The following is a 24,840-nucleotide window of genomic DNA, read 5'->3' on the forward strand; positions in this document are numbered from 1 at the left end:
GGGGCTTTGGGGTTTAGGCCTTATAAACTTGGGCCGGTTGATTTTTTTTTATATTGAGTTCGGTCGGACTGGGCTCCAAACCGTAACCGACCGAACCAAACCATGTGGAGCCGGTTTTTTCCCATCCCCAACCCGCCACCCGACCTGCCCGAACCGAGGAGGTCTTTTTTTGTAGCGGGCCGGTCGGGCCAAAAACTTCTGGACATGCCTATTTCGAAATATGGATTTGAGAGACAATGAAAATTTGGTGGGTTGACCCGCCAAATTGAGGAACAATGAAAATTGTTTGAGAAGTGAAAATTACGGTGTATAATATATACAAATCCAACACATCATAATTTAAAATTTTAAACTTGTGTTAGATCTTCAAATCATTTAATTGCAACACCATCTAAAAGTGAATGGCTTGTTTTTGTCTTTTCTACCTATAATGCACGAGAACTTAAAATCATTCAAACATAGCTGAATTTATGTTCCTGTATGCATTCTAGCTGAAAAAGTTTCTTTCATTATGATAGAATAATAAAAAAAGAAGTAAAAAAACAAATGAGTGAAATGGTATGAAGCTTTTTTTATAGAAAAATGTTAATTGTTAGAAATGTTAATAAATTACTCTTTCGGGTTAATCCGAGACCCTTCACATTTTACTCCACCAACTCTTATGTCCCTAACTCTTACCACTTAAGCTATCATTCAGGGACCCTTATAAAAATGTTAGGTGTTAATGAATCAAGACCCAAATAAATGTCCTGTAAGTGGTAATCAGCTAATAATTATTATTTTTTTAAACGGTAAAACATAAACAGAAGTATAGTGTTTTTTTTTTGGTCAAAAGAAGTATAGTGTTTAAAAAAAGCAAATTGCTGGACCGAATGGGTCTATCCACCCTCGTTAGCTTCAGCCCATTTTAAATATACGTTAGATGAGTTGAGTGTCTCTCTTGACCCAAAAAAAATATAGTTGAGTGCCTTCTTTTTTTTTTTTTTTGAACCTGAGTGTCTTCTATTTTGAACTATTATTTAATTTATTTCAGTATTTTAGGAATTTATCTTTTAATTACAAGATTGGATACGGTTTAAAATTTTCACGACATAGTTAAATTTAAATTAAAAACATTTAATTAAAATAAAAAATAAAAAATAGTGATTGGATGTGTGGGCTAATGGTCTTATTTAAGTTTTTTTTTGACATCATGTCTTATTTAAGTTAGGGCTTAACTGAGAAGGAATAATAGAAAATCATCGTGGTCAAGCAGTGACGGCCGCCTAAACCCTTTCCTCTACCCTCTCTCCGCCGCAACAGCCACGTTCCGATATGTTTAACGTCGTTTCATATCTTAAAGAAACGCTGATAGCGGCTGCTTTTACTCTCCGCCTCCTTTGGACGCATTGGCTTCACGGTGTGCGTCTCTATTTCAATCCCAATGGTGATCACTATTCTGAATGGGAAGCCAGAGAGTTGTTTGAAACCTGGTGCAAGAAATATAACAAAACATACTCTTCCAAAGAAGAGAAATTCTTCAGGTTCGGTGTCTTCAAGGAAACTCTTGAATGGTGCGCCCGCCATAACAAGGAGTATATGAAGCTTGGTTTGTCATGCCGTATTGGCACCACCCGTTCCGCTGATGAAACCGCTGATGAATTTAAATATCACGATGATGATTCTCTGACACTGGTGAAGATTAATGGTAATGATGTCTGGGTTCCCTGCTTCGGCAACAATGGTTTCGTTGATCAAACCTCCGTTGAAAAGCCTTCGAATTTTTGGGAGTTTGTTTTACCTATTATGTTTCTGTTAGTAGCCCTTGTTTTCAAGAAGAAGTTAAGTTGATGAGAGGGATATTTTAATTTTTAATTTCAAGTGATTTCCCTTGATTCAATTTTCATCTCTTTTTTCTTCAACAATTTATGAATCTATAAGATATTTTACGTGTTGTGACTTGTGAGGCTGTATTGTGGCTTACTAGCTGGGAGAACTTTTATTGTGTTGAGTGGTTGCTTTATAGTTTATGTACCTTTTAGTTTGTTAGTTAGAACCCCTGTGTGTAGAATTCCCTATAAAATATTATGTTAATTGAAAGAATAAGATTTAAATATTATGTATATGTATATTAATTAACTAAAGAAGAAACAGAAAGTGGAGTACATGTTAATTGAAGTTTTTGGTTAATGAGATTTGTAATCAGGTTAATGACATCCATAATATATAAAAATAGGAATAGTTCAGGGTCACACTATTCCAGGTGGCATTTCACTAACCTATTTTCACCATACCACGTGGCAGATTCCAGTAATTTTTTTTTTTTCCTTTTTTCTTTTTTCAATTTTTCCTTTTCTCTCCCTCTCCTTCTCTCGATTGTCAAATTTTCTCCCTCTGCAGTTCACGTTCTTTCGTTCTCTCTGTGTCTCTCAACTTTTCATCGCTTCATCCTCATATTTTCAAACCCATCATCTCCTCAAACGCTCTCCTCTACACATCAAAATCTTCCTCACCTTCTTCAAACTCATATCCGGATGAAGCAAACCATCCTCTTCGCACACGCGCCCTCACCGTTCCGGATTCTAAGATCGACAATGTCCAACTTCAATCGAGTCTCAGATCATACAAAAAATTGATTTTGTTTCTCACGGCCTCATCGACTCAGGTATATTCATTACTGGTGCAATTTTAGGGTTTTTAGTTCTTCAATCCTTGATTTTGGGATTGGATTATTGTTCTTCAACCCTTGATTTTGGGATTATTTTCTACAGGTTATGCTGTAAGTTAGAGTTAAAGCAGATACACTCTAAAACCCCTTTTGTTTAATTTTGATTTTTCTGACAGCATAGCGTCATGTTCTTCCAATTGTTCATTTTGTTCACCGATGTCCAGATCTGCAGATGCTTGCATCAATTTTAGTCTTCACACCAATGCACTGCTGGATGAAGAAACTCAGGTATGAAGACTTGATTTAGGGACTTTGTTCTTCATGCCTTAATTTAGGGATTTTGTTCTTCATGTAGCATTTAGGGATTTTTTATTTTTGATTAACAATGGCAATATACATGCTGAAGCTTCATACATGGGTTGATTTTTTATTACGATCATGCTTCTATTTTTGGTAAGTTTCATTTGTTCCCCATTGAACTTTTGATTGACTTTGCTGTATATAAATTTCAGCAGTATAAGTATAAATATATACTTGAAATTAAAAGGTGAGATTACTTGACATATACTCTCTAACAATCATATGCATGACTAATGAGTACATATTAGGAAAATTTTCAAAAATTTAAATTATTATCTCCAACTGCATATTAGGGATTTTCAAAACTGCTTCAAATTAGGGAATTTCAAAACTGCTTCAAATTAGGGAATTTCGAAACTGCTTCCATTTCAACACCTAATTGTCAGTTAATTTCACATGTTTTACCATGCCCTTAAATTACTCCATTTCAAATTAGGAAATTCACCCTTAATTGTGATATGCATACTGCTTAGATTTTGGCCATATAGTAACAACCCCATCTCCATTACCATCTATTCAATTTTAAATTTTAAATAAGAGGTAGTTACTTGAGTGATAAGTTTGTTTCCTTGTGGGCAAATTGAAATTTCATAGATTTTATTTTCAAAAAAACAATTCATAGTTTTTTTTTTATGCTTTTTAACTATTATATAAATTAAGATATTGATCCAAGTATACATTCTATTATCTTTTCTGAAGCTAGGACGAACCTTCTTATCACTTAGGTGATTACTTATTTTTTTGAAAGGCACTTAGGTGATCACTTAATTTTATGATAATTGGAAAGATACAGTTCTGATGATATATTATATCCAGAATCATATAAATGGATCAATATTAGCAGAGATTTGTCATCTTAACGTAGGGTAAGACAAAAAAAAATTAGTATACAGTTGTACAAATATTATCTAGCTGCTGTGTATTATCAAATTAGTGAATTTTGAAAAGCATCAAAAAATTAGTGAATTTTGAAATAAAGTATTAAAGTTCTACTAAGCACGAAAAAAAAAAACCTTCGAAAATTTCCCTTAACCAGAATCGTAAAAAATCACGCTTCTGTCTAATTTTTTAAAAGAGAATAGGTGTAGGAATGATAGACCTTGAACTGGAAATGAGTCAATTGATCTTTATAGCTTACAAGGTCCTTTTCCCCTTTTCTTCATCTTCATTTTTGTTTTTTATTGATCTTTCTTCTTAATTTTAGTCCAATAATTCCTTTCATTCTTAGAAGCAAAAATAAGAGAAAACCTATCAGAATGCGAAATTATTTATATGGGTTTTTCATGGTGCTGCAGCCTCAGATTACAACTGCTACTATGTCACATCCAAAATTTACTCATGCTGAATTGGAAGGAACAAGATAAGGAACAGAGTAAGAACAGGTGCTATGAGAAAAAATGTCCTTCACCACCTTTAATCTTATGGTGCCTTCCAAAGGAGTTTGGTGAAGGAAGACTTGCTTCAATACTTAATGAATGTATAAAGGTGCTCTTTCTGTAGATTTAAAGATCACTGCTAAGCGACATGATTTGAAGGTCATATCCAAGGCAAGTCAATATTCAATGGTTTACTTTTGTTTTTGTAGAATCTTTTGTTAAAATTCTCACGATATTTAGCTACGATTTTGGAAGTAGGCAGAGGAAGAGTTTTTTTTTGGTAAGCAGGCAGAGGAAGAGTATCCTACATATGTTTATGTTTGGTGATCTATCCCACTAAAACATTTCTATCAAATCTCCTTTCCTCCTTTCTCTTCTTGATTTTTTGTGACTTTGAGTGCAGGGTCTGCGGGAAGTAGTTCTGAGTGAAAACTTAATTTAGATGGGTTGTTGGAAGCTACTTCTTATTTTTTCTGTTTGATTTTTCATTTTGCCTAATAAACTTCGTTTTGCAACCATTTGTTTTTTATTCTTATTTCTCTTCTAATGTTTTGGTTTTGTACTGTTTTTCCTATTCATTTAATCTATTTCAGATATTGTTTTTCCCTTATTCTCTGTTAGAACATTAATCCAAACTCTCTTATTGTGTTAAAAAAAGGCCTTCACCACCTTTAATCTTATGGTGTAAAGACCAACAGAGTTTGGTGAATTAAGACTAGCTTCAAGACTTCATGAATGTATAAATGTACTCTTTCTGTAGATTTTACTGCCAAACGACCTGATCTGAAGGTCATATCCAAGGCAAGTCAAGATGCTTATAGAGGGGGCTAAAGGTAAGGAAAACCCAGCTGTGAACTCCCCGCTAGAGAGGCATATAGGAAACAACTTGCAGAAAGCTTAAACATGAAAAGGACTTAGGTTCTTGCTTTCAAGAACAAGCCACTTGAGCCATTTGACTTGGTCCCTCATGAGATCTACAACTCTTCCCCAAGGTACTCATACTAATAGATCACTTATTCTCTTTTTGCAAGATGCATAGAGTTCAAGTTTGAATTGAAAGAGGAAAAGAATGTTTTGCGCATTAAGTATTTCTGTGGAAGGGACTCTTTCCTCCAAGGTTGGACTGTTTCATGTCTGTCCTAGCCTTTCTCTTCTTAAGATTTAAAATAAAAAAAGCTAAAAAGCAAAATACTATAGCGTGCTAATTGTTTGCTCAGATTTTGTGTCATTGTACTATTGTGCCTCAGTCTTCCTATAAAAGAAAGGTTTTTTTATCCAAATTTCATCTTTTTATGTTTCGAAATGGGGCTGTTTCAATTCGAGTCAGCTTTGTTCCTTGCATTGTTATTAAAAATATCTAATGATAAAAGACTTCAAATTACAAAATGGAGCATTGTGGGAGTGATACAAAACTCCATGAAAACTGAAAAAAGCCCTTAAATTTGCAATCTTTGGAGTCCAACTTGCTTAAATTTTGTGCTCAACTGTTATGTTTTTTACACAGATTTTGTGTTCATTTGTCAACATGGAGATCCACAAATCAATTAGAGTTCGATGTTTGAAGGCCTTGGCATGGGCATCACCTACAATTTTTCTTTGTGGCAGTATATGGCTGATGCATATGCAGGATTTTCCTATCAACCCACCAACCAATAAATGATCGGTGAGAGATTGAATGTGTAGCTGAGCTTTGCCTCCAAATATTCATTAGTGTATTGATTTAAAGATCAATGAGATTATATTAAAAGGGTTGACCTATTTTGAAGGAATTGTAATTTAATGGGGAAGTTGCTCAGATTGTCATTCTTTAGGTAACGAGATTTACTTCAATATCTACAAGATTTGGTTCAATATTTTGTACCAGTGCCTTGCAGGACCCGGAATATAAACACGAGAACAAAGCAAATTAAGTTTTTTCTTAAAAAACAGTTTTCAAAAACGATTTCTAAAAACAACTTTTAAATACAATTTTCAAAAACTGCAATTAATTAGATTTTCTAAGTGTTTCTTTTTTACAAGATACCAAGTTAAAATGATTTGAAGGATATTTTACAACTTAATCCAGAAAGGTAAGAAGCTGTTACTTCTCAAGTTATTACAATTTATACTTGAAGAGAAGTGTTCATAAAATGAACCAAAAACCAATGCAGGTTGAAGCCATTCTTGATTCTATCCTGTAGCCAATAATACATCCAAATTACTAGAGTGAGCGCTGAATAGAGAACTCCCCAATTGTTCTTTTCACTATTATGTTGCTATGAACTCTATTTTCTCTCTTAAATGTATGTGTTGTTACTTTTGGTTGTCTGCATTTTTTCAAAAACAACCTGATGTCGAAGCAGATGTTGTAACATCGTGCTGTGACATTTGTCCTGCGGATCTGCTGTGTGTTTGGCTGATTTTTCTAGAAGCTTTGGATGGATTTCGTGATAATCAAGTTAAGGTTATTGAAGAAGCTTCTATTTGTTATCTGGAATATAATATAGTGGAATCAAATCTGTTGAAGAAGATTTGATTTGGTTTAAATTGTGAAAGATGTTATCTTTTGTTCAAATCTTATTTGATAAGATTTGTTACTGGTTTAAAAGATTTGTTCCAGATCTGTTTTATGGACTCTATTTTCGTGCAAGCCCATTGAAGATCAAGACCAGAAGAAAGCCTATTTAAGGAGGCTTAACCCTAGTTGCAAAGTGTGCCTTGGGCACCCAAGGATTGGGTTTTTAGGGTTTTGTTTTGTGAGTCCTTGTTCTGTTATTTTGTACACCACTCTACTGCCTCCATTGATAATCATATGGCTTAGAGTTGGTTTGTTTAGTTGAGTTGTAATCTCTTCAAATATGTGTTTGATCTTGAGATCGTTTATACTCTTGTGTGTAAGAGACCAATCACTGTGGCAGTGATTGTGAGAGAAAGTGAGAGGGGGTTCTCATACTTAGGGGGAGACCTAAGTAATAAACCACGGGTAGGAATAGGTAGAAAGGCTGGGAACTGGGGCAGTTCTGTTAAGACCTTTTTGTACTTGATTCTCTATAATAGTGGATTATCTTTCTCTTGGGTGGAAGCCCTCCAGATGTAGGTGATGTTGCACCGAACTGGGTTACCAATCCTCTGTGTTCTTTATTGTTATATTGTTGCTACTGTGTTGTTTCTACTGTATTAAACATTGTGGCTTAATTTCTGTACTGTTGTGCAATTGTCGAACTGATTGTCCCAACATCGCGTTCGACATCTGTCCTGTGCACGAACCAGAATTTCAGTATGCATCATTGCCCACCACTCCACCCATATGATCCAATCCAAGGACTTTCTTTACTAAATTGAAACTTTAGATATTAACACTTAACAGTGTTAAGGATCTCTTTCCTTTTCATGTCATTTTCAAATAATTTGATTGAATTTACTTTCTAACTTTTTAAAATAATTTTAAAAACATACTAGAAAATATTAATATACAAAAATATTTAGTTACAATTATTTATGTTTAAATTGTACTGTAAAAAGCACTCACGGGTGCCTGAAATTATTTTCGTGTTAAAATGGACAAGAACATTCACATGATAAAAAACTCCAACGGGAGGAACATTTTACTTGAAAACACTTTCATCTACAAATTAATAGAAACACAATTTTTTAAAAAATTGACTATTTTGCAATATAATTTCATGTTAAAAGTAAATGCTTTCATGTTAAAACGGGCATAAACATTTACATGATAAATGATCTGACGGGAAGGAACATTTTACATGAAAATACTTTCATGTACAAATTAGTAAAAACACTATTTTAATTAAAATTGCACTATTTTACAATATACTTTCATGTTAAAAGTGCACTATATAACAATATTACTTAAATTTTTATACAATTTCTAGGGTAAAAGCCCTCACGGGGAGGACGTTTTGCAATAAAATATTCTAATGTTAAAACTAATATAAAAATAAATATACTTTCATGTTAAAAGTGCACTATATAACATGCACACTCATTATCTGTATAAGTTAATGTCTTCTCAATATTTAAAAGTGCATCAAGTGTTTAAATTTTTTTCATCTATTTCAATTAAATTTCCACTGTTATTGTATTTAGTTTCGTGGATTAATAATTTTTCTTATACTTATCTAATATATTTTGTTAACAAATAGCATAATTTATATACAATATATTTTCTATTATTTCAGTCAAACTTACATTGTTTTCTACCGTTTATAATTTTATAAACTATATCAAATAAATACTAATATATACCAAATGTCACCCGTGAATGCACGGGTATAAAACTAGTTTAGTTTTTAATTTGGTAAATAAGATTTACGGTTTCAAGTCGCTAAACGTAGGTTGACCGTCGTAAGAAACGCTAGTGTTAGTTTCAAGCACGCTAAATATACTATAACGTGGGTTTTTGCCTATTTGCCCGCCTTTCTTGTAATGCGAGGAAGATGGTTAAAAGCTGAACTTGAAACACACCCTATTGTAAGAACATATACAAATGAAAAGGAGATTATTTCAAGCTAAAGACTTCTCAACAGAAACCATGATTTTGGTTCAACTTGTTGATTATCTTTGAAACAAAATTGAGAAGCACAGAGCACTAGTCAGTTCCTCAGCTAGACATCTGTTCAGGCATGTCATCATCTGTTATGTAAAGCAGACATGATCAATGCTTAAGTTATAAGATTGAAGGAGAAAAAAGGAACTGCAACTATAAGAACATTGTATGCATAATGTTAAAGGCAAGACTGTCGGTACTATACACAGATGTTGGGCATTACTAGGCTATAGCAGGCGTTGGGGCTAATGTTTTGGAAATTACTTTAATTTGCTTGAGTTTGGTACTTAAAATCCGCTACTTCTTTTTTTTTTCTTATTTAATTTCTTCATTCTGTGTGTGTTTTCTAGAAAAGAAAATTGATTCTTGATGTCGATTATTTCATGATTATCTCTCTAAGCAATGTATTGGTACTTCTTATTAGAAAACTGGGTGTGATAATCCTGGATAAAGTCAAGAATCGTGAGGGTCTACTTTCCGAACAAATTATTTCGACCCTGTAATTGCCTGGGTTCACGAAATCTTTGTTGGGATAATGCTTGACAATCAATCTGTTTCTTGGCACAAGAGAACAGATAAAGAAAGTAGAGAGATGTTGTGTTGTTAGAATTTCTATTTCAGAATACTGTTTCTGGTTTTCTGTTCTTTTTCCTTAGGCTGCAAGCAACCTTATATAGAAGGTTGTGTCTGCACGAATGATCACGATTGTTCCGAAAAGTCACAATTTTCCAAACAATTTCAAACTAGGGTCACCAACGTTCAGAAAAAATTTCGAACGGGGCGCTGCCCCGCACCCCGCCCAGCCAGGGGCTCCGCCCCTTGGACCCCGGTTCGTATTCGCGGTCAATTATGCGTTGGCTCACCGAGCGTGCACTCCGCACTAACCTGACTCGATTCCGAGCCTAACGCGTAATTGCATCAGCCTATAGTAGATCACATTATTGCTAAAATACATTGATGATTCTAAAATCACCAACAAATCCCCCCATTTTAGTGTAATCCTTGATCTACTCAGTTTATAACACACAGATATAACGATCAAACAAATGCATAAATGAAAATATCTTGCGATTGAATTTCCACTTTAGTACAAATACACATTCCAAATACTCGAGAATCGGGGTGTCTTAAAGATTGAACCCGTCAACCCATTTGAATATCTAAAGATGCTGTACACATATGTTTCTACAACACTCTACTATTCATACTTGACACTTTACAAGCCATGTGTCCTTATCCATTAATAAGCATATAGGAAGCCAAGTCCAAGCTTCTTGAAGCGGCAAAACTTCATGCTTACATAGGTGATCCTTTTAATCTTGCACCTGCATTTACAATTTTCCAAAAGAACCATTAAGAAGATATACTTCAACCTAGCCATCACTTGCAGGTCTGAGCACATACCTTGGGAAGATAAACACAAGTGCTCCAATCTCTAACTATGATCTTTCCACATTGAATTCAGCTTCTAACGTTGTATTAGAAGGGAATTGGGTATAACACAGGTAGTAGATTTAAATGGACTTTAATCTCATTCCAATTACCGACTTCTTCACTAAGTCTCTAGCTAACCCCTTCGTCAAGTGGTCAGCTAAGTTTTGTTGCAACCGAACAAACTCAATGGATATCACCTCATTCAAGATTAATTCCCTAATCATACTATGTCTAACACCCAAGTGTCTAGACTTTCCATTGTACATTTGACTATATGCCTTGGCCAATGTGGCAGCACTATCACAACGGATAGAAATTGGTGATATCGGTTTAGGCCATAATGGAATCTCATATACCAAGTTTCTTAGCCATTCCGCTTCTTTACCAGCAGCAGCTAATGCTACAAACTCTGATTCCATTTTAGAACTAGTTATACATGTTTGCTTCTTGGAAGCCCACGAGATGGCACCTCCCCCAAGCAAGAACACCCAACCACTTGTAGAGGATGAGTCTTCAACATTATTTATCCAACTAGCATCCGAATAACCCTCTAATACCGAAGGAAATCCCACATATGACAATCCATAATTCATAGTACCCTTCAAGTACTTGAATACCCTAGTTATCCCCAGCCAGGGGCTCCGCCCCTTGGACCCTGGTTCGTATTCGCGGTCAATTATGCGTTGGCTCACCGAGCGTGCACTCCGCACTAACCTGACTCGATTCCGAGCCTAACGCGTAATTGCATCAGCCTATAGTAGATCACATTACTACTAAAATACATTGATGATTCTAAAATCACCAACACTTCTTACCAAACTTATGCAGGTTGGCTTCAGATCAAAATTAAAGGTGTCATAGGCTCATAGCTAGTTAGCATATACTCCCTCAGTTCCTATTTAACTGTCCGGGAAGAGAAGAAACACACATATTAAGGAGTGCAATTAATTTTGTTGGTTTTCATAAAAGTAGTATTTGTTTTTTATTTTTACCCTTTAGATTGCATTTTATCTTTCTTCATTTATTGTTCTAATAAGAGTATTAGTTGTAAAAACATCATTTAATGCTCTCTTGGAATGCTAAATGGACAGTTAAATAGGAACAAATTATTTTTCTCAAACTGGACAGATAAATAGGAACGGAGGGAGTATAGTATATACTCCCACTTTTTTTTTTTAAATATGATAATAATAAAGTTATGGGATTGTCAAAATATCTCTAGTATAAATATTTAAACCTTATTTTATGTGAAGCAATAGTGTTACAAAAAAATAACAATAAAGGGTTGATCCAGTAATAAGTAAGTTAAATTCCTGAATTAATGAGAACACAAGTTTAAACATTGTGAGCGACATTTGTTGGAAAAAACAACTGTAATTAATTTCCTAAACTCATGACCCGATACGCATAAGTGCATAACCTTTTACTTGATCATATGGGTTCACAAACCCTCAAGACACAAGACTTATGTGAGGCGAGATATGTCTTTTAGCTTCTAAAATGCATGCTCCTCAATCATTAGTTTTACCAGTCCAATATCTAGAAGTGTTAATGCTAACGTAATCATTCTTTTTTTTGGTTACATCAAGGAAAGAAAGAACAAACTAAGAAACTATATCATGGCAAAGTAAAGGCACCACCGATGTCGGGGGGAGGCTCCAAACTTTCCAATCCCAGCCTTCCTGAACCGCAAGCTTTGCCAGTGCATCCGCAACCACATTCCGATCCCGGGGCACATAACTAAGCGTGACATCCCAATCCCTAGCAAGCAAGGCTCTAACCATGCTGATTTCCTGGCCATGCCAGTGATCTTGCACATCACTATTGTTGAGTATCACTTGCTGTAATACCAAGCAATCCACATGGCAAATAATCGTCCGGTGTCCAAGTTCCCAGGTGTGAACTAGCCCTCGGTGGAGCGCTGCGAGTTCCGCCTGGAACGCATTTCCAGTCCCCAAAGCCATGGAGAAACCTGAGAGCCATCGACCATGTCTGTCTCGGAGAACCCCGCCACCACCCATGTTGTCGATATCCCCCCGCCAGCTGCCATCAGTGTGGAGTAGCACACAATCACTCCCAAGGACAGCTGAGGCTGAAGCAGATGTTCTTGTCGTAGTCTTTCCCCATCGGTGAAACTCTTGCACATCACGTTGTATCCGTTGCAAAACCTCTCCATGCGTCCATGGTGCTTGATCAAAGACAAAACTATTCCTCCACTTCCAAAGGTTCCACACTATGGCACAAAACAAGGCATTCTGGTTCACTTGTAAGTGTGCAAAGAGCCACCCCCGAAAGTGCATGGCTGCTGGGACCCCCGTGATTGTTCCGGTAAACCTGCTCCAAACCCACGCCGCACCAGGACATCTGCGAAGGACATGCTCAACGTCTTCAGTGCTAGCTCCACATCTCATACACGTTGCCGAGGGCGCAAGGTGGCAGCGAAAGCGCTTACTGTTTGTAGGTAGAGCTTCTTTTCCTGCGAGCCATAGAAAGAACCGTACCCGCTCTGGGGCATGCGCCCGCCAAAGGATTTTCCAGAACCGAGAGTCATGACTATCATCATCAATTAACCAGTTATATGCTGAGCTAGTGGTGTAACGACCATCTGGTGCCTCGCGCCAAAGTATGTTTTCGTCTCCTGTTCTTGTGGTAGGTATAGGAATCCCATGAATTTCCTCCTTGATGGCATCAGGTATCATTGTGTAAAGAACATCAAGATTCCACTGTCCCTCACGCCACACATCTGCTACCGTAAGTGGTGTATCCGTAATGTGAACGAACGGTAACCTGCTTGCAAGTGTCCCTGTGCCCAGCCAGTTTGAGTACCACAAGGATGAAGTTCCAGCTCCCAATTTCACACCAAACCCTTGAGCTACGGCGTCTCGAGCCTTCAGGATGCCACGCCAGACATATGATGTGCCTAGTCTTTGCGGTTCTGCTAGAATTGAGCCAGAGTGCAAGTATTTCGTGCTTAAACATTGTACCCAGAGTTTGTCACGCTCATTCAGCATGCTATGAACTAGCTTCCCCAATAAAGCCTCATTGTTCGCTCTCGCACCTCTGATTCCTAGCCCTCCTCTGCCCTTTGGCTTGGTTAATTCTGTCCAAGACACTAAATTCCAACTTCTAGCATTATCCCCTCTCCCCCACACACACTTGCGGACCAGTTTGTCCAAATGATCACAAACTGAATCAGGTAACCAAAGGGACTGCATAGCATGTACAGGTATAGAGGTGAGGACTGATTTTGCTAGACATACCCGTCCTGCTCGATTAAGAAGGTTATTCTTCCAAGATGTCATTCTTGAACTCATCTTACCAATTAGAAAAGCAAAGTGCGCTTTTGTTACTCGACCCTTGAGTAGAGGGATTCCAAGATACTTCCCCAGATCACTAGCTCTAGAGATACCAGCAATATGAGAGAGATTTATTTGCCTCCGATGGTCCACAGCTTTCGAAAAAAGCATTCTTGACTTATCAAGATTTACCTTCATTCCTGATGCTTCACAAAACTCCTTCAAGGTGTTATTAACCAGTTGTAGTTGCTCCTTGGAGGCTTGGCAAAACAACAATACATCATCCGCAAAGAATAGGTGAGAGATGCCCACGCCATCCTTGGTTATCCGCACCGGTTTCCAAGTACCCTGTGTTACCAACTTCTGAATCTGAATCGCTAATCTCTCCATACAAAGGACAAACAAATATGGGGAAAGTGGGTCTCCTTGCCTAAGCCCTCTCTGAGGAGCGAAAGAGGGAAGCTTGGAGCCATTCCATAGGATAGATAGTTTAGGACATTTCACTCCCCACATGATTAGATCCACAAGTCGAGGTGGAAATCCAAAGTCATAGAGTGTGGCTCGTAGAAAGTCCCAACTGACTCTATCATAAGCTTTCTCCAAATCAATCTTTATGGCTACAAGACCACGTCCCTTCTTCTGAGTGTGGATGGTGTGCATCACCTCTTGAGCTAGAATAATATTATCTCTTGTACCTCGGCCAGGAATGAAGCTACCTTGCAGCGGGTGCACTAGATCATGAAGGAGAGGCCGAATTCTATTGACCAAGACCTTAGTAATTATCTTATAGGAGACATTACATAAGCTGATTGGTCTCATCTCCTTGAGGCGTACCGGGTTATCAACCTTCGGGATAAGAACGAGGAGAGTTTCAAGTAACTCAGGATCAGCTCCGCCATTCTGAAACGCTGAGGCCACCATATAATGAATATCCTCTCCCAGGATGTGCCAATATTTTTTGTAGAAAAAAGCTTGGAAGCCATCCACTCCAGGCGCTTTAAAGGAATGCATGGACATAATAGCGCTCCGTACCTCCTCCAAGGAAACTGGTGCGTTTAGCAAGTCACGAGCCGCCAATGATATAGTAGGTGTTTGGTTCTCCATAATATGGTTTCTTCGTACCTGCACATCATTAGCAAACAAGTTAATAAAAAACCTGCGCGCCTCCTCTTGGAGCAAGGCTGGGTCCGTGCACCAACTTCCATCCTCCACAAAGAGCCCATGAATCTTATTCCTTTTGCGTCGCACTATTGTCTGAGCATGAAAGAATTTAGTGTTACGGTCCCCAAACCTGACCCAGTTCTCCCTGGATTTTTGGTACCACAACATCTCCTCCTGATACAAAATATCCCCATACTCTTTCTGAAGGTTCCTCTCCCATCTAACTAGAGCTTCTGAACCTCTCCAATCCATTTCTCGCTGGATTCCCAAAAGTCGCCTTTCTACCCTTCTTTTCCGCTTGTGAATATTACCAAACACCGTTCTGTTAAAGTCACTCGCCGCTTCTTGCACCTTACGAAGCCTCTCAGGCACGGTTTGCTGCTGATGTTGCCAAGAGTGCTCCACCAATGGTTCGAATGAGGGGTGTGTTGCCCAAGCCGCTTGGAACCGAAAGGGTCGAGTGGCCCGATCCCCGTTCGGTGTATGTAGCCTGACAATCAAGGGAGAGTGATCAGAATACACTCTAGCCAAGTGTTCAACGTATGCCTCAGAATACATCATTCGCCAAGCTACATCCCCGAGTGCCCTATCCAATCTTTTTGCAACTATCCGTCTCCCATTCACACGGCGTTCCCAGGTAAACTTTGGTCCCGTGAAGCCCAAGTCAATAAAGTTACATTCCTCCATCATATTCAACATATTTGTGGCTCGCGATGTGGAGAAATCACCACCGATCACCTCCGAAGGGGAACAGACCTCGTTCAAATCTCCCAGCGCCAACCAAGGGAGCGTGCAACGACCCCTCAAGCCCGACAGATAGTACCAGAGTTCAAGCCGCTTGATAGGGTTTGGGCTTGCGTACAGAGCTGACAACATCCATCTCTTTCCATTAATATTGACGTTAACAGATATAGCTTGGTCACACTCCTCCATGAAAACCACATCAAAGGCTCTGCTGAGTGGGGCAAGAATCCATATGCCGCCACTATGCCCTCGAGCCTCTACCTCGCGGATTAACTCATTCATCCCCAACTACATTAACGTAATCATTCTAAACTTAAGTGGAAGTAAGTTAATAAATTCCTAACTGTTTAAACAAGATGAGTAAATTAGAAGTTATAATCCATACTTGTCAGTTTACTCTTAAAGATGAACGTTGTTAAGATAATTCTTAAGATTAGGTATTTCTTTTTGAAACTAAAGATTAAGGTAATTCAGTCTTCATAGTGTACAATTTAATTTGACAATGCTAATCCAAAAAAAGAGATATGTGTATAAAAACATAAATACGTTGTATCAATTTAAGAGTAATTTTCCCCTCAAAAAAAATTGGCTTAAAAGCATTTCATGCCCCCAATGTATGATGATTGTGCAAAAGTCGCTCCTACTCTTTTTTCATCTACATTTGTACCCTTCATGTTTCTAAAAAGTGCACCGAATGCCCCTATGTCACTTTGACGTTAAAAAATGGGTCACGTCAGCGTCCTACGTGGTGTGACATGTCATTAAATAAAAAAAGAACTTGCGAAAATGGGGTGGGGAATTCGAACCCAAGACCTTGAACAAACAAAACACACACTTTACCAGTTGAGCTACAAAACCAATTTGTTATATCATGACCAAAATTTTATTTATATCATACTCATTCATCATCATCTTCATAGTCTCATCATTTTCTTCATCATCTTCATCCCCAACTACATTAAAGTCCATATTTTTCCATCTCCAGAGTGACGGAAGGGCATTCGGTGCACTCTTTAGAAACATGAAGGGTACAAACGTAGACGAAAAAAGAGTAGGGGCGACTTTTGCACAATCATGATACATCAGGGGCATGAAATGCTTTTAAGCCAAAAAAATTTAAGAGTAATTTAATCGAGTGAAAATGCAGTTTCATGTTCTTAACTGCGTGCATGAACAAATGGGAATCACACGGTAACACTAACACCATGATCTTGAAGTGTGGCAAACAAAAGTCCCTGAAATCCGAGGGAGCAATCTCGATCACATGTCCTCTCCTCGCCTTATCTTTTTCTCTCAATAACTACATTTCCCAGATTTTTGTTGAGTATTCATATTCCTTTTCAGACATATACGTGAAGCAGATCCCATGAATGTGACTATGTGAGAGTGTCACGTGGTCACACATAACACCATAACTGGACTACTTCATGTTAATTTTCTGATTTTATGAAAAGGGCTCATCAAAACATTTGAGAACCCCAGTAGAGAAAAGTGGTAATGCAATTTTCTGATTAAGCTATATTTCAATTAGTTTTCAAATTCTGATATATTATAGTAATTTTTATTTTGCAATTATTTTAGTTATTGTCCATTTCACATAAAGTTTCTGACTTAATTAAGCTAATTAACTTCTCAGTAAGAGGTTTTCGATTGGCATGAGCACAAGTTTTTTTATTACTTATTTATATTAGTAGTGTTGGAGAATGAACTTAACCAACACTCCTAGCTTCTTTTTGGGGTTTATGTATGATAGTGGAAAAGGGATATAAATGTAAAATGTCATATAAATACTTAAACCCTCACATTTTAACGGCTTATACACCAAATTTTGCTAGGATCATGATGATCCTACTCATAATCAGAACAGAAGAGGGTAGAAAATTGTAGATCATAGAATCGTGATCATATCGTAAAATCCTATTAAAAATGTAAAAATACACCAATGAAATACACACATAGAAAAATAACATACATAAGGAAACTAACTCATGGTCTACATAAACTTAAACTGAAAATTCATGATCCACTTTTCAGGCGGTGTTAGACCGTCGCAAATAAGAGCATAATGGACCGGGGAAAAAAGGTGTTTGACAAGTCAAATATTTTATTGTAAAGGGTTTGAAAACAAAAATGAGAAGAGAACACATAGATATAGAGAGATGTCGGTCAGAGAACAGGGAAGTGAGAACAACAATCCATAACTTTCACGAGATGATACACATGTGATCGACGACAAGAGTGTGCATCACTGAGCAAATGTTGACCGCGGAGATTGTGGTAGGCAATCACCCATCTCTATTGGAAGTCTGACTTGCAAACCTTATTTTGATGATTAGATCGGAATCCCACAACCCTACCCTCAAGGACTGCGATCTTGTAGCAATCCACTTCAACCTCTGGTGCGATCCTAGCCACGATCCAATTCGTATAAAACACTAGAAAAATATCAAAATTGTTAGCCGCTTTGGGTTTGCGTAGTTAATGTTTTATTTATAAGAGTTCGTTTCGGCACCAGTCTTCAGATATGGTAAATACCATATGTCTCCCTAAGAATATGTTTCTTAAAGATCGAACTTTCGACCTTAGAGGTATAAACAAACAATTTAAACCATTACGACCGACACTTATTAAGTCAATAATGTTTTATTCACCAATCATTTCCACCTCCACCTTGGGAGGTAGTGAAGGAATGAGAGAGAAATTAGTGATATGATATGTGATGTGACAGGAAATGTAGAGAGAGATAGAAAGAAAAATAGGTGGAAATGAGATGGAAGAGAAAGTGAGGTGTGTATATATCATTACTCTTATTAAGTGTGTTGTGTAGTTTTTGTTTTTTTACTCAGGAATTCAAAAATAAATAAACATGTTGCTTATATTTTTTTCTTGAAATTAAGGGGAGTGCTCAAACAAACATATTTGATTTGATGGAGTAGGTCCACAAAAGATGAGAAGAATTGAGGAGTGGATAAAACGTGCGTTGCACGGGCCAATCAGAACCCAGAGAAACAATTCACCACAAAACCCCTTTTGCTTTTCCTTTGTATCAACGCCACCACAAAAGACCAGACCAGAGTTCGCAAACTGAGAGAAGAGGAGAGGAGAGAAGAAGAGGGTGGTCAATACTCGATTTCCCCTTTCCTCTCTCTTTCAATTTTCCATTCAATTCAATTCCCATTTTGCTAGGGTTAGGGTTCACGCAGAGTCTCGTATCTGTCACAACAATGGCTGTTTCAACCACTTTTCCAGGTGCTAAATTGGAGTCTCTATTGCACAATTGCTCTTCCTCTTCAAGGGCATCACCTTCCACTGTCACCCAATTATCATTTCCCGGCGGAAAACCGAGAAGGAATCTCATCCATAAAGGGGTTGTTCGCTGCGATGCTCAGGCTTCTGATGTGGTGGTTAAGACCGATGGTTCGAGTAATGCAACCGCACTCTCTGCTCTTGAGCAGCTCAAGGCTTCTGCTGCTGATAGTAAGTCGCCTTCTCACCTCAATTTTCTGTTAATGCTTCGATCGCATGGTTAATTGAGTAATTTTGTTCCCACAATTGCATTCAAGTTTTTAGTCATATTGTTTTTTAGATGATTCTGCGGTTTGACCTGGACGCAGGATAGTATTTAGTTTCTGAAACTTGAATCATTGCAGCTCGCCATTTATCGGGGAGCAGATATAATCATTTTATTGAGTGTACAAGATATTATTCCATTGGTATTTTTAGTATGAAGCTGTTATGCACCTTAAATTTTTATTTCCTTTCTTTTTGTCTCTGTTTACAACAGTGTTATCAAATCACCATCGCGGACCATCGCGGTGTGCCAAAAATCCGCTATTTCAGCCGCTATTTGGCGGCGAATAGCTGGAAAAGCGGGAATAGCGGGCAATAGCGGCGTCGCGATTAGCCAAAAATCAGCTACACTATAGCCACTATTTGATAACGCTGGTTTACAATGACCTCATTATCAGTAATATCCCTCAAAATCTGGTTTTTGGTCGAGCTCAATGGCGTAGTGATCCATATAGCTGACCATACTTAGTGGGATAAGGCTTTGTGTTGTTGTTGTCATTTGCCGGTCCTTTGTGCTTGTATTGTTAAAAAATACAAGATGAAGTTTGAAGTTTGAACGATCAAGTGGTTGGGCTGTTATGCTGTATGACTAGAATTATACATCTGTATTCTATAGTCTTGTAGCTTTCAGGATTTGTGGCAAGGTCCAGAGGGTTATTCCTACCAAAGTTAAGGAAGAAAGACATGATTACATGCCTTTCATAGGTTGATTTGTACTGTTTAGTTTTCTGGAACTTGCAAGTAACAACTGTTTTATAATTTGCAAAATATTAACAGGGTACACAAAGGAAAGGAGCAGCATTGTTGTCATTGGGCTCAGTGTGCACACTGCACCTGTAGAAATGCGTGAAAAACTTGCCATTCCAGAAGCAGAATGGCCTAGAGCTATTGGAGAGCTGTGCAGTCTTAATCATATTGAAGAAGCAGCTGTTCTTAGCACCTGCAATCGAATGGAGATATATGTTGTTGCTCTTTCCCAACACCGCGGGGTCAAAGAGGTCATGGAATGGATGTCTAAAGTAAGTATCAAATTTATTTCTCAAATGGTATTTGTTGATGTACCGATTTACAAAATAGTTAATACTCCTTTTCTTTCAGACAAGTTCCGTCCCTGTTTCAGAGCTTTGCAAGCACCGATTTTTACTTTACAACAAAGATGCGACACAGCATATTTTTGAAGTATCAGCAGGTCTTGACTCTCTTGTATTGGGAGAAGGTCAAATCCTTGCTCAGGTTAAGCAAGTTGTTAAAGTTGGACAAGGAGTTACTGGCTTTGGGAGAAACATTAGTGGGCTATTCAAGCATGCAATTACTGTCGGGAAAAGGGTTAGAGCTGAGACTAATATTGCTGCTGGGGCAGTTTCTGTAAGCTCAGCTGCTGTTGAATTGGCCTTTATGAAGCTACCTGGAACCTCCCATGATGCCAGAATGTTGGTTATTGGTGCTGGCAAGATGGGAAAGTTAGTGATCAAACACTTGGTGGCAAAAGGTTGCACAAAGATGGTTGTCGTGAACAGAACTGAGGAGAGAGTTGCTGCAATACGTGAAGAACTGAAGGATGTTGAGATAATTTACAAACCCCTTTCAGAAATGCTTACCTGTGTTGGTGAAGCAGATGTAGTTTTCACGAGTACAGCATCAGAAACCCCGTTATTCATGAAAGATCACTTGAAGGACCTTCCTCCTGCAAGTCAAGATGTTGGCGGCCAACGTATTTTCATTGATATCTCTGTTCCTCGGAATGTGGATTCATGTGTCTCAGATCTTGATTCTGTGCGAGTTTACAATGTTGATGACCTTAAAGAGGTTGTTGCTGCCAATAAAGAGGATAGGCTAAGAAAAGCTATGGAAGCACAGACAATCATTGCTGAAGAATCTAAACAGTTCGAAGCCTGGAGGGACTCGCTGGAAACTGTTCCTACTATCAAGAAATTGAGGGCTTATGCTGAAAGAATCAGGGTTGCTGAGCTTGATAAGTGCTTAGGTAAGATGGGTGAGGATATCTCAAAGAAGATGCGGAGAGCTGTGGATGATCTTAGTCGGGGTATGGTGAATAGGTTGCTTCATGGTCCAATGCAGCATTTAAGGTGTGATGGGAGTGACAGCCGGACTCTAAATGAGACTCTTGAGAACATGCATGCTTTGAATAGAATGTTCAGCCTTGAGACTGAAATATCTGTTTTGGAGCAGAAGATTCGAGCAAAGGTGGAGCAAAACCAGAAGTGAGATATGACTCCAATTCCCGTTGACGTTACCCATTTATTTCCTCCAACTAGAATAAGGGGAAACATCCTCAACCTTTCAGGAATTAAAATCATGTAATTGTTGCATAGTTGAAAAAAGTAGAAGTTTCCTTCGGGGAACTTCAATTGATTGTTGTCTCTGATTCTGCTTGACCTAACTCGTTTGGGTTTTCGGGTCATGTATTGTTCTTCCATAGCCAATTAGCCATCTGGCTTTGTAGTATACTAAAAATGAAGGTGTTTTGGTGAGGTTTGTATTTACAACGAATAATTTTTTCCTAAAATGTGTCCGCTATATCGGGAATGTTAATTGTAAGAAGTACTGAGTTTCTATACTAATGACTATATTAGATTATTAGTTTTCGGTATTTGCTTATTCTGAGCTGGGGTTGGCTGGTTGCTCATTGATTAACTTCTTATATGGTGCCACTTATGACTGTGTTTAATTTATAACTGTTGTGTAATGGTTACTCTGTTGGAATCTATTCATTGATGGAATCCATGAGAACTGGGTCTGATAAGAGTACTGACTTGTGAGGTTAGCCCATAAATCTTGAAAAGCTCATAGCCCTAAAGTCCTGAGCTGTGCAAGCAAGAGGGGCTTCTGTACTAAATCGCATCTTAAAAGGGACTGGAGTTGGCCTTAGAAGTCATATGACATACAGTTGCTATCAGTAATAATCTTGAAAACTCAACTACTCACTTCCATTGTATAATACATCTGTCTTGTTATTATTGACAATAAGTAACAACAGTGCTGATGAAATTGTATCTAAGTCCTTGTTTACGAAGTGAACTTAGGAATACCAAGCAGAGTTCTGAAGAAAAGAACTCAATTCAAAACTTAGTCGATTTGTATTCAAAAGTGAATATGAGGTCTCCTTTTGGTGAGTTTTCTTTTTATACATTAGAAACCCTAATCTACAATTTAATTACCTGAAGCCACATGTAAGGAGGTTGTGCCTTTGACCTATATAATAATTTATAGTATCCAAAATACAACGGAACAAAAATGCTATAACCCTCAATAGGTACTTGATAGAATATGTCGCCCAAACTAGAAAAGAGGTGAAGAGGCCATCCATGATGAAGAGGTCTCCCGCGGTGAGGAGGTAGCATATGACGAAAAAGTTACCCGTTTAGATGAGATGAGGTCGCTCATAATAGGGAAGGTCTCTCGTGATGAGGTCTCTCATCAAAATCTGCTTGGCCCAATGAAGAGGCCAGGTCACATGTAGTGAGGGAGGTCCATTCAATTACAATTATTTATTTATTTATTTTGGCATAAAAAAACTAGCTCTTTGTTGTCAAACAAAATGTGCATAAAATGGTACAAAAAACTAGTGTGCATAAAACCCTTTTAAAATGTGTAACGTGGGCTTAAGACTCCCCACAAAAATGTTGCACAATGATATGCAATCTCCATCTAGTGACTAGTATTGTACAAAGAGGACAATATATGGTCCCCCTAACAATATCACGTGAATTCAGCTCCTATATGTTTTATCCTTTTATGTCACCCTCCATTTCACCACTACTTTTCATACTTCATAATTTATTTTTATATTAATCTATCTTTAAATTAGCACAAAATCATATGATATACATCAAGTAAGTATAAGTGGTTCGAATCTCAATTCTAGTGAATGGAAAAAATTTCTTGATCAACCCCAACCATTTAGTGTGTTAGCCGTATGACGACGAAAGATTACATTGGTAAAGAAAAAAAATATACAACTTTTTTGTTGTTGGTAATATATACATCTCCAGCTAGGAAAATTTGTTTTTGGGTCCAAGTTGTAGCTAGTTCGTGGCGCATATATAGCGCAACATTCACTGACATAATGAGCACGCTTCCGTACTGAGGCCTGGCCCAGACCAAGTTATGATACCAACAATCAATAGCGTTGTTGTAGCTAAACTGAAGCTCTATAACAAGAGAGGGCCAGCCAAAGAACACGAAGGAGATGGATTGGACAACACATACACTTATATTATCGGGCTCCACAGCTGATATCTCTGCTTAAGATTCTCCATTGTTTTGTTTGTTGCCAATACATTGCTAACTAACTTCCATTGCCTTCACTCCATTCATGATCGATGATTGTCTATCTTTCAGTCTTTACATTGCCAATACATAGTTCCGTGCCCACCAAGTTGCTGGAAATTGTTGTCAAAGCTGATAAGGATCGTACAAAGACACGCTTTTAATGCTACAATAAGAGAATTTATGAACTATCTCTTGCCTCGGCTTAACCTCTATTCTCATCTATCTAAGAGTGCTTCACAATTGAAACCTTGCCACCATCACTCTTGAGGTAGATGACAAAAAAAATCTCGTATTCGATCGTATGTCCCTTTCTACTTTATATGTACATCATAAAATTTCATCTATACAATGTGTAGATTAAGATTAAGTGCACACACTAAAAGTAAAAGGCTTAATTACAACTTTGGTCCCCGACGTTTACCAATGTCACGATTTTGGTCCCCCACCTAATTTAATTACATGGATGGTCCCCGACGTTGTAGGCTGCGTGCAACGTTAGTCCTACCGTTTATTTCTTAATGGAGGAGGCTTACGTGGACGTCTAGTTGGAGAGAAAAAGGAGATATGAGAAGAGAGGGGAGCACGTGAGTATCACGTGAACCTTATATGAACCCATTACACTTTAGTTAGTATAATGTGTTCAGATAAGGGTCACGTGATACTCACGTGCTTCCCTCTCTCCTCATACCTCCTTTCTCTCTCCAACGGGACGTCCACGTAAGCCTCCTCCATTAAGAAATAAACGGTAGGACTAACGTTGCACACAACCTACAACGTCGGGGACCATCCATGTAATTAAATTAGGTGGGGGACCAAAATCGTGGCATTGATAAACGTCGGGGACCAAAGTTGCAATTAAGCCAAAGTAAAATAGAGTGATACTTTATCATGTGACACTAACCTTCATTCTTCTTTAAAATCTATATTTCGTATCATTAGAATTATTTATTAATTCTTATGAGTTTCAATCATTTGTAGTTTTTTGTTTGGGTCAATAAAAACTAACTAATTCATTAGAGATTGGGGTGCATAAGTCAACTTAATTATTTAAATTATCTATTTATTTGGGCTTTGAAATCTATAATATTGATTAGTGTTGATTAAAGTGTCAGTGTAGGCTTTAACGCTAATGATTGGAAGACACTAGAGTTAAATCTCATCTGTAATCACTTATCTATAACAGGTTCACAGCTTGCTCCACTGCCTGTTGTCAAAGAAAGTGTGAGATACAAAAAGAAAACCTGGCCCTTTTAATCCCTTAACTGCTGGAGGATCAATGTGGGTTTCAAAGGGAAATCGTTCTAGTCTTCAATATGCAAAAGGTACGCAACATATCTCATATAGATTTTGCACTTCATTTGTAACATGGTGTTCTGTTCTTTTCCACAATCCATTGTCATAAGCTACTTACGT

The 24,840-nt window shown here is 37.8% G+C and overlaps 2 protein-coding genes across 2 annotated transcripts; one reads left to right on the plus strand and one right to left on the minus strand.

Moving 5' to 3' along the window:
- Positions 1–11,967: 11,967 nt before the first annotated feature.
- Positions 11,968–15,846, minus strand: LOC130711619 (uncharacterized). The gene has a single exon (XM_057561318.1). It carries the CDS (start codon positions 15,844–15,846, stop codon positions 11,968–11,970), a length of 3,879 nt encoding a protein of 1,292 aa, XP_057417301.1.
- Positions 15,847–18,571: 2,725 nt separating this feature from the next.
- On the plus strand, positions 18,572–21,745 carry LOC130727681 (glutamyl-tRNA reductase 1, chloroplastic-like). Its single transcript, XM_057578883.1, has 3 exons — positions 18,572–19,041; positions 19,912–20,153; positions 20,233–21,745. The coding sequence occupies exons 1-3, from the start codon at positions 18,789–18,791 to the stop codon at positions 21,358–21,360; spliced, it is 1,623 nt and encodes a 540-aa protein (XP_057434866.1). The 5' UTR covers positions 18,572–18,788; the 3' UTR covers positions 21,361–21,745.
- Positions 21,746–24,840: the final 3,095 nt, after the last annotated feature.

The sequence above is a fragment of the Lotus japonicus genome, chromosome 1 (assembly GCF_012489685.1).
Source record: "Lotus japonicus ecotype B-129 chromosome 1, LjGifu_v1.2".
Lineage (NCBI taxonomy): Eukaryota > Viridiplantae > Streptophyta > Magnoliopsida > Fabales > Fabaceae > Lotus > Lotus japonicus.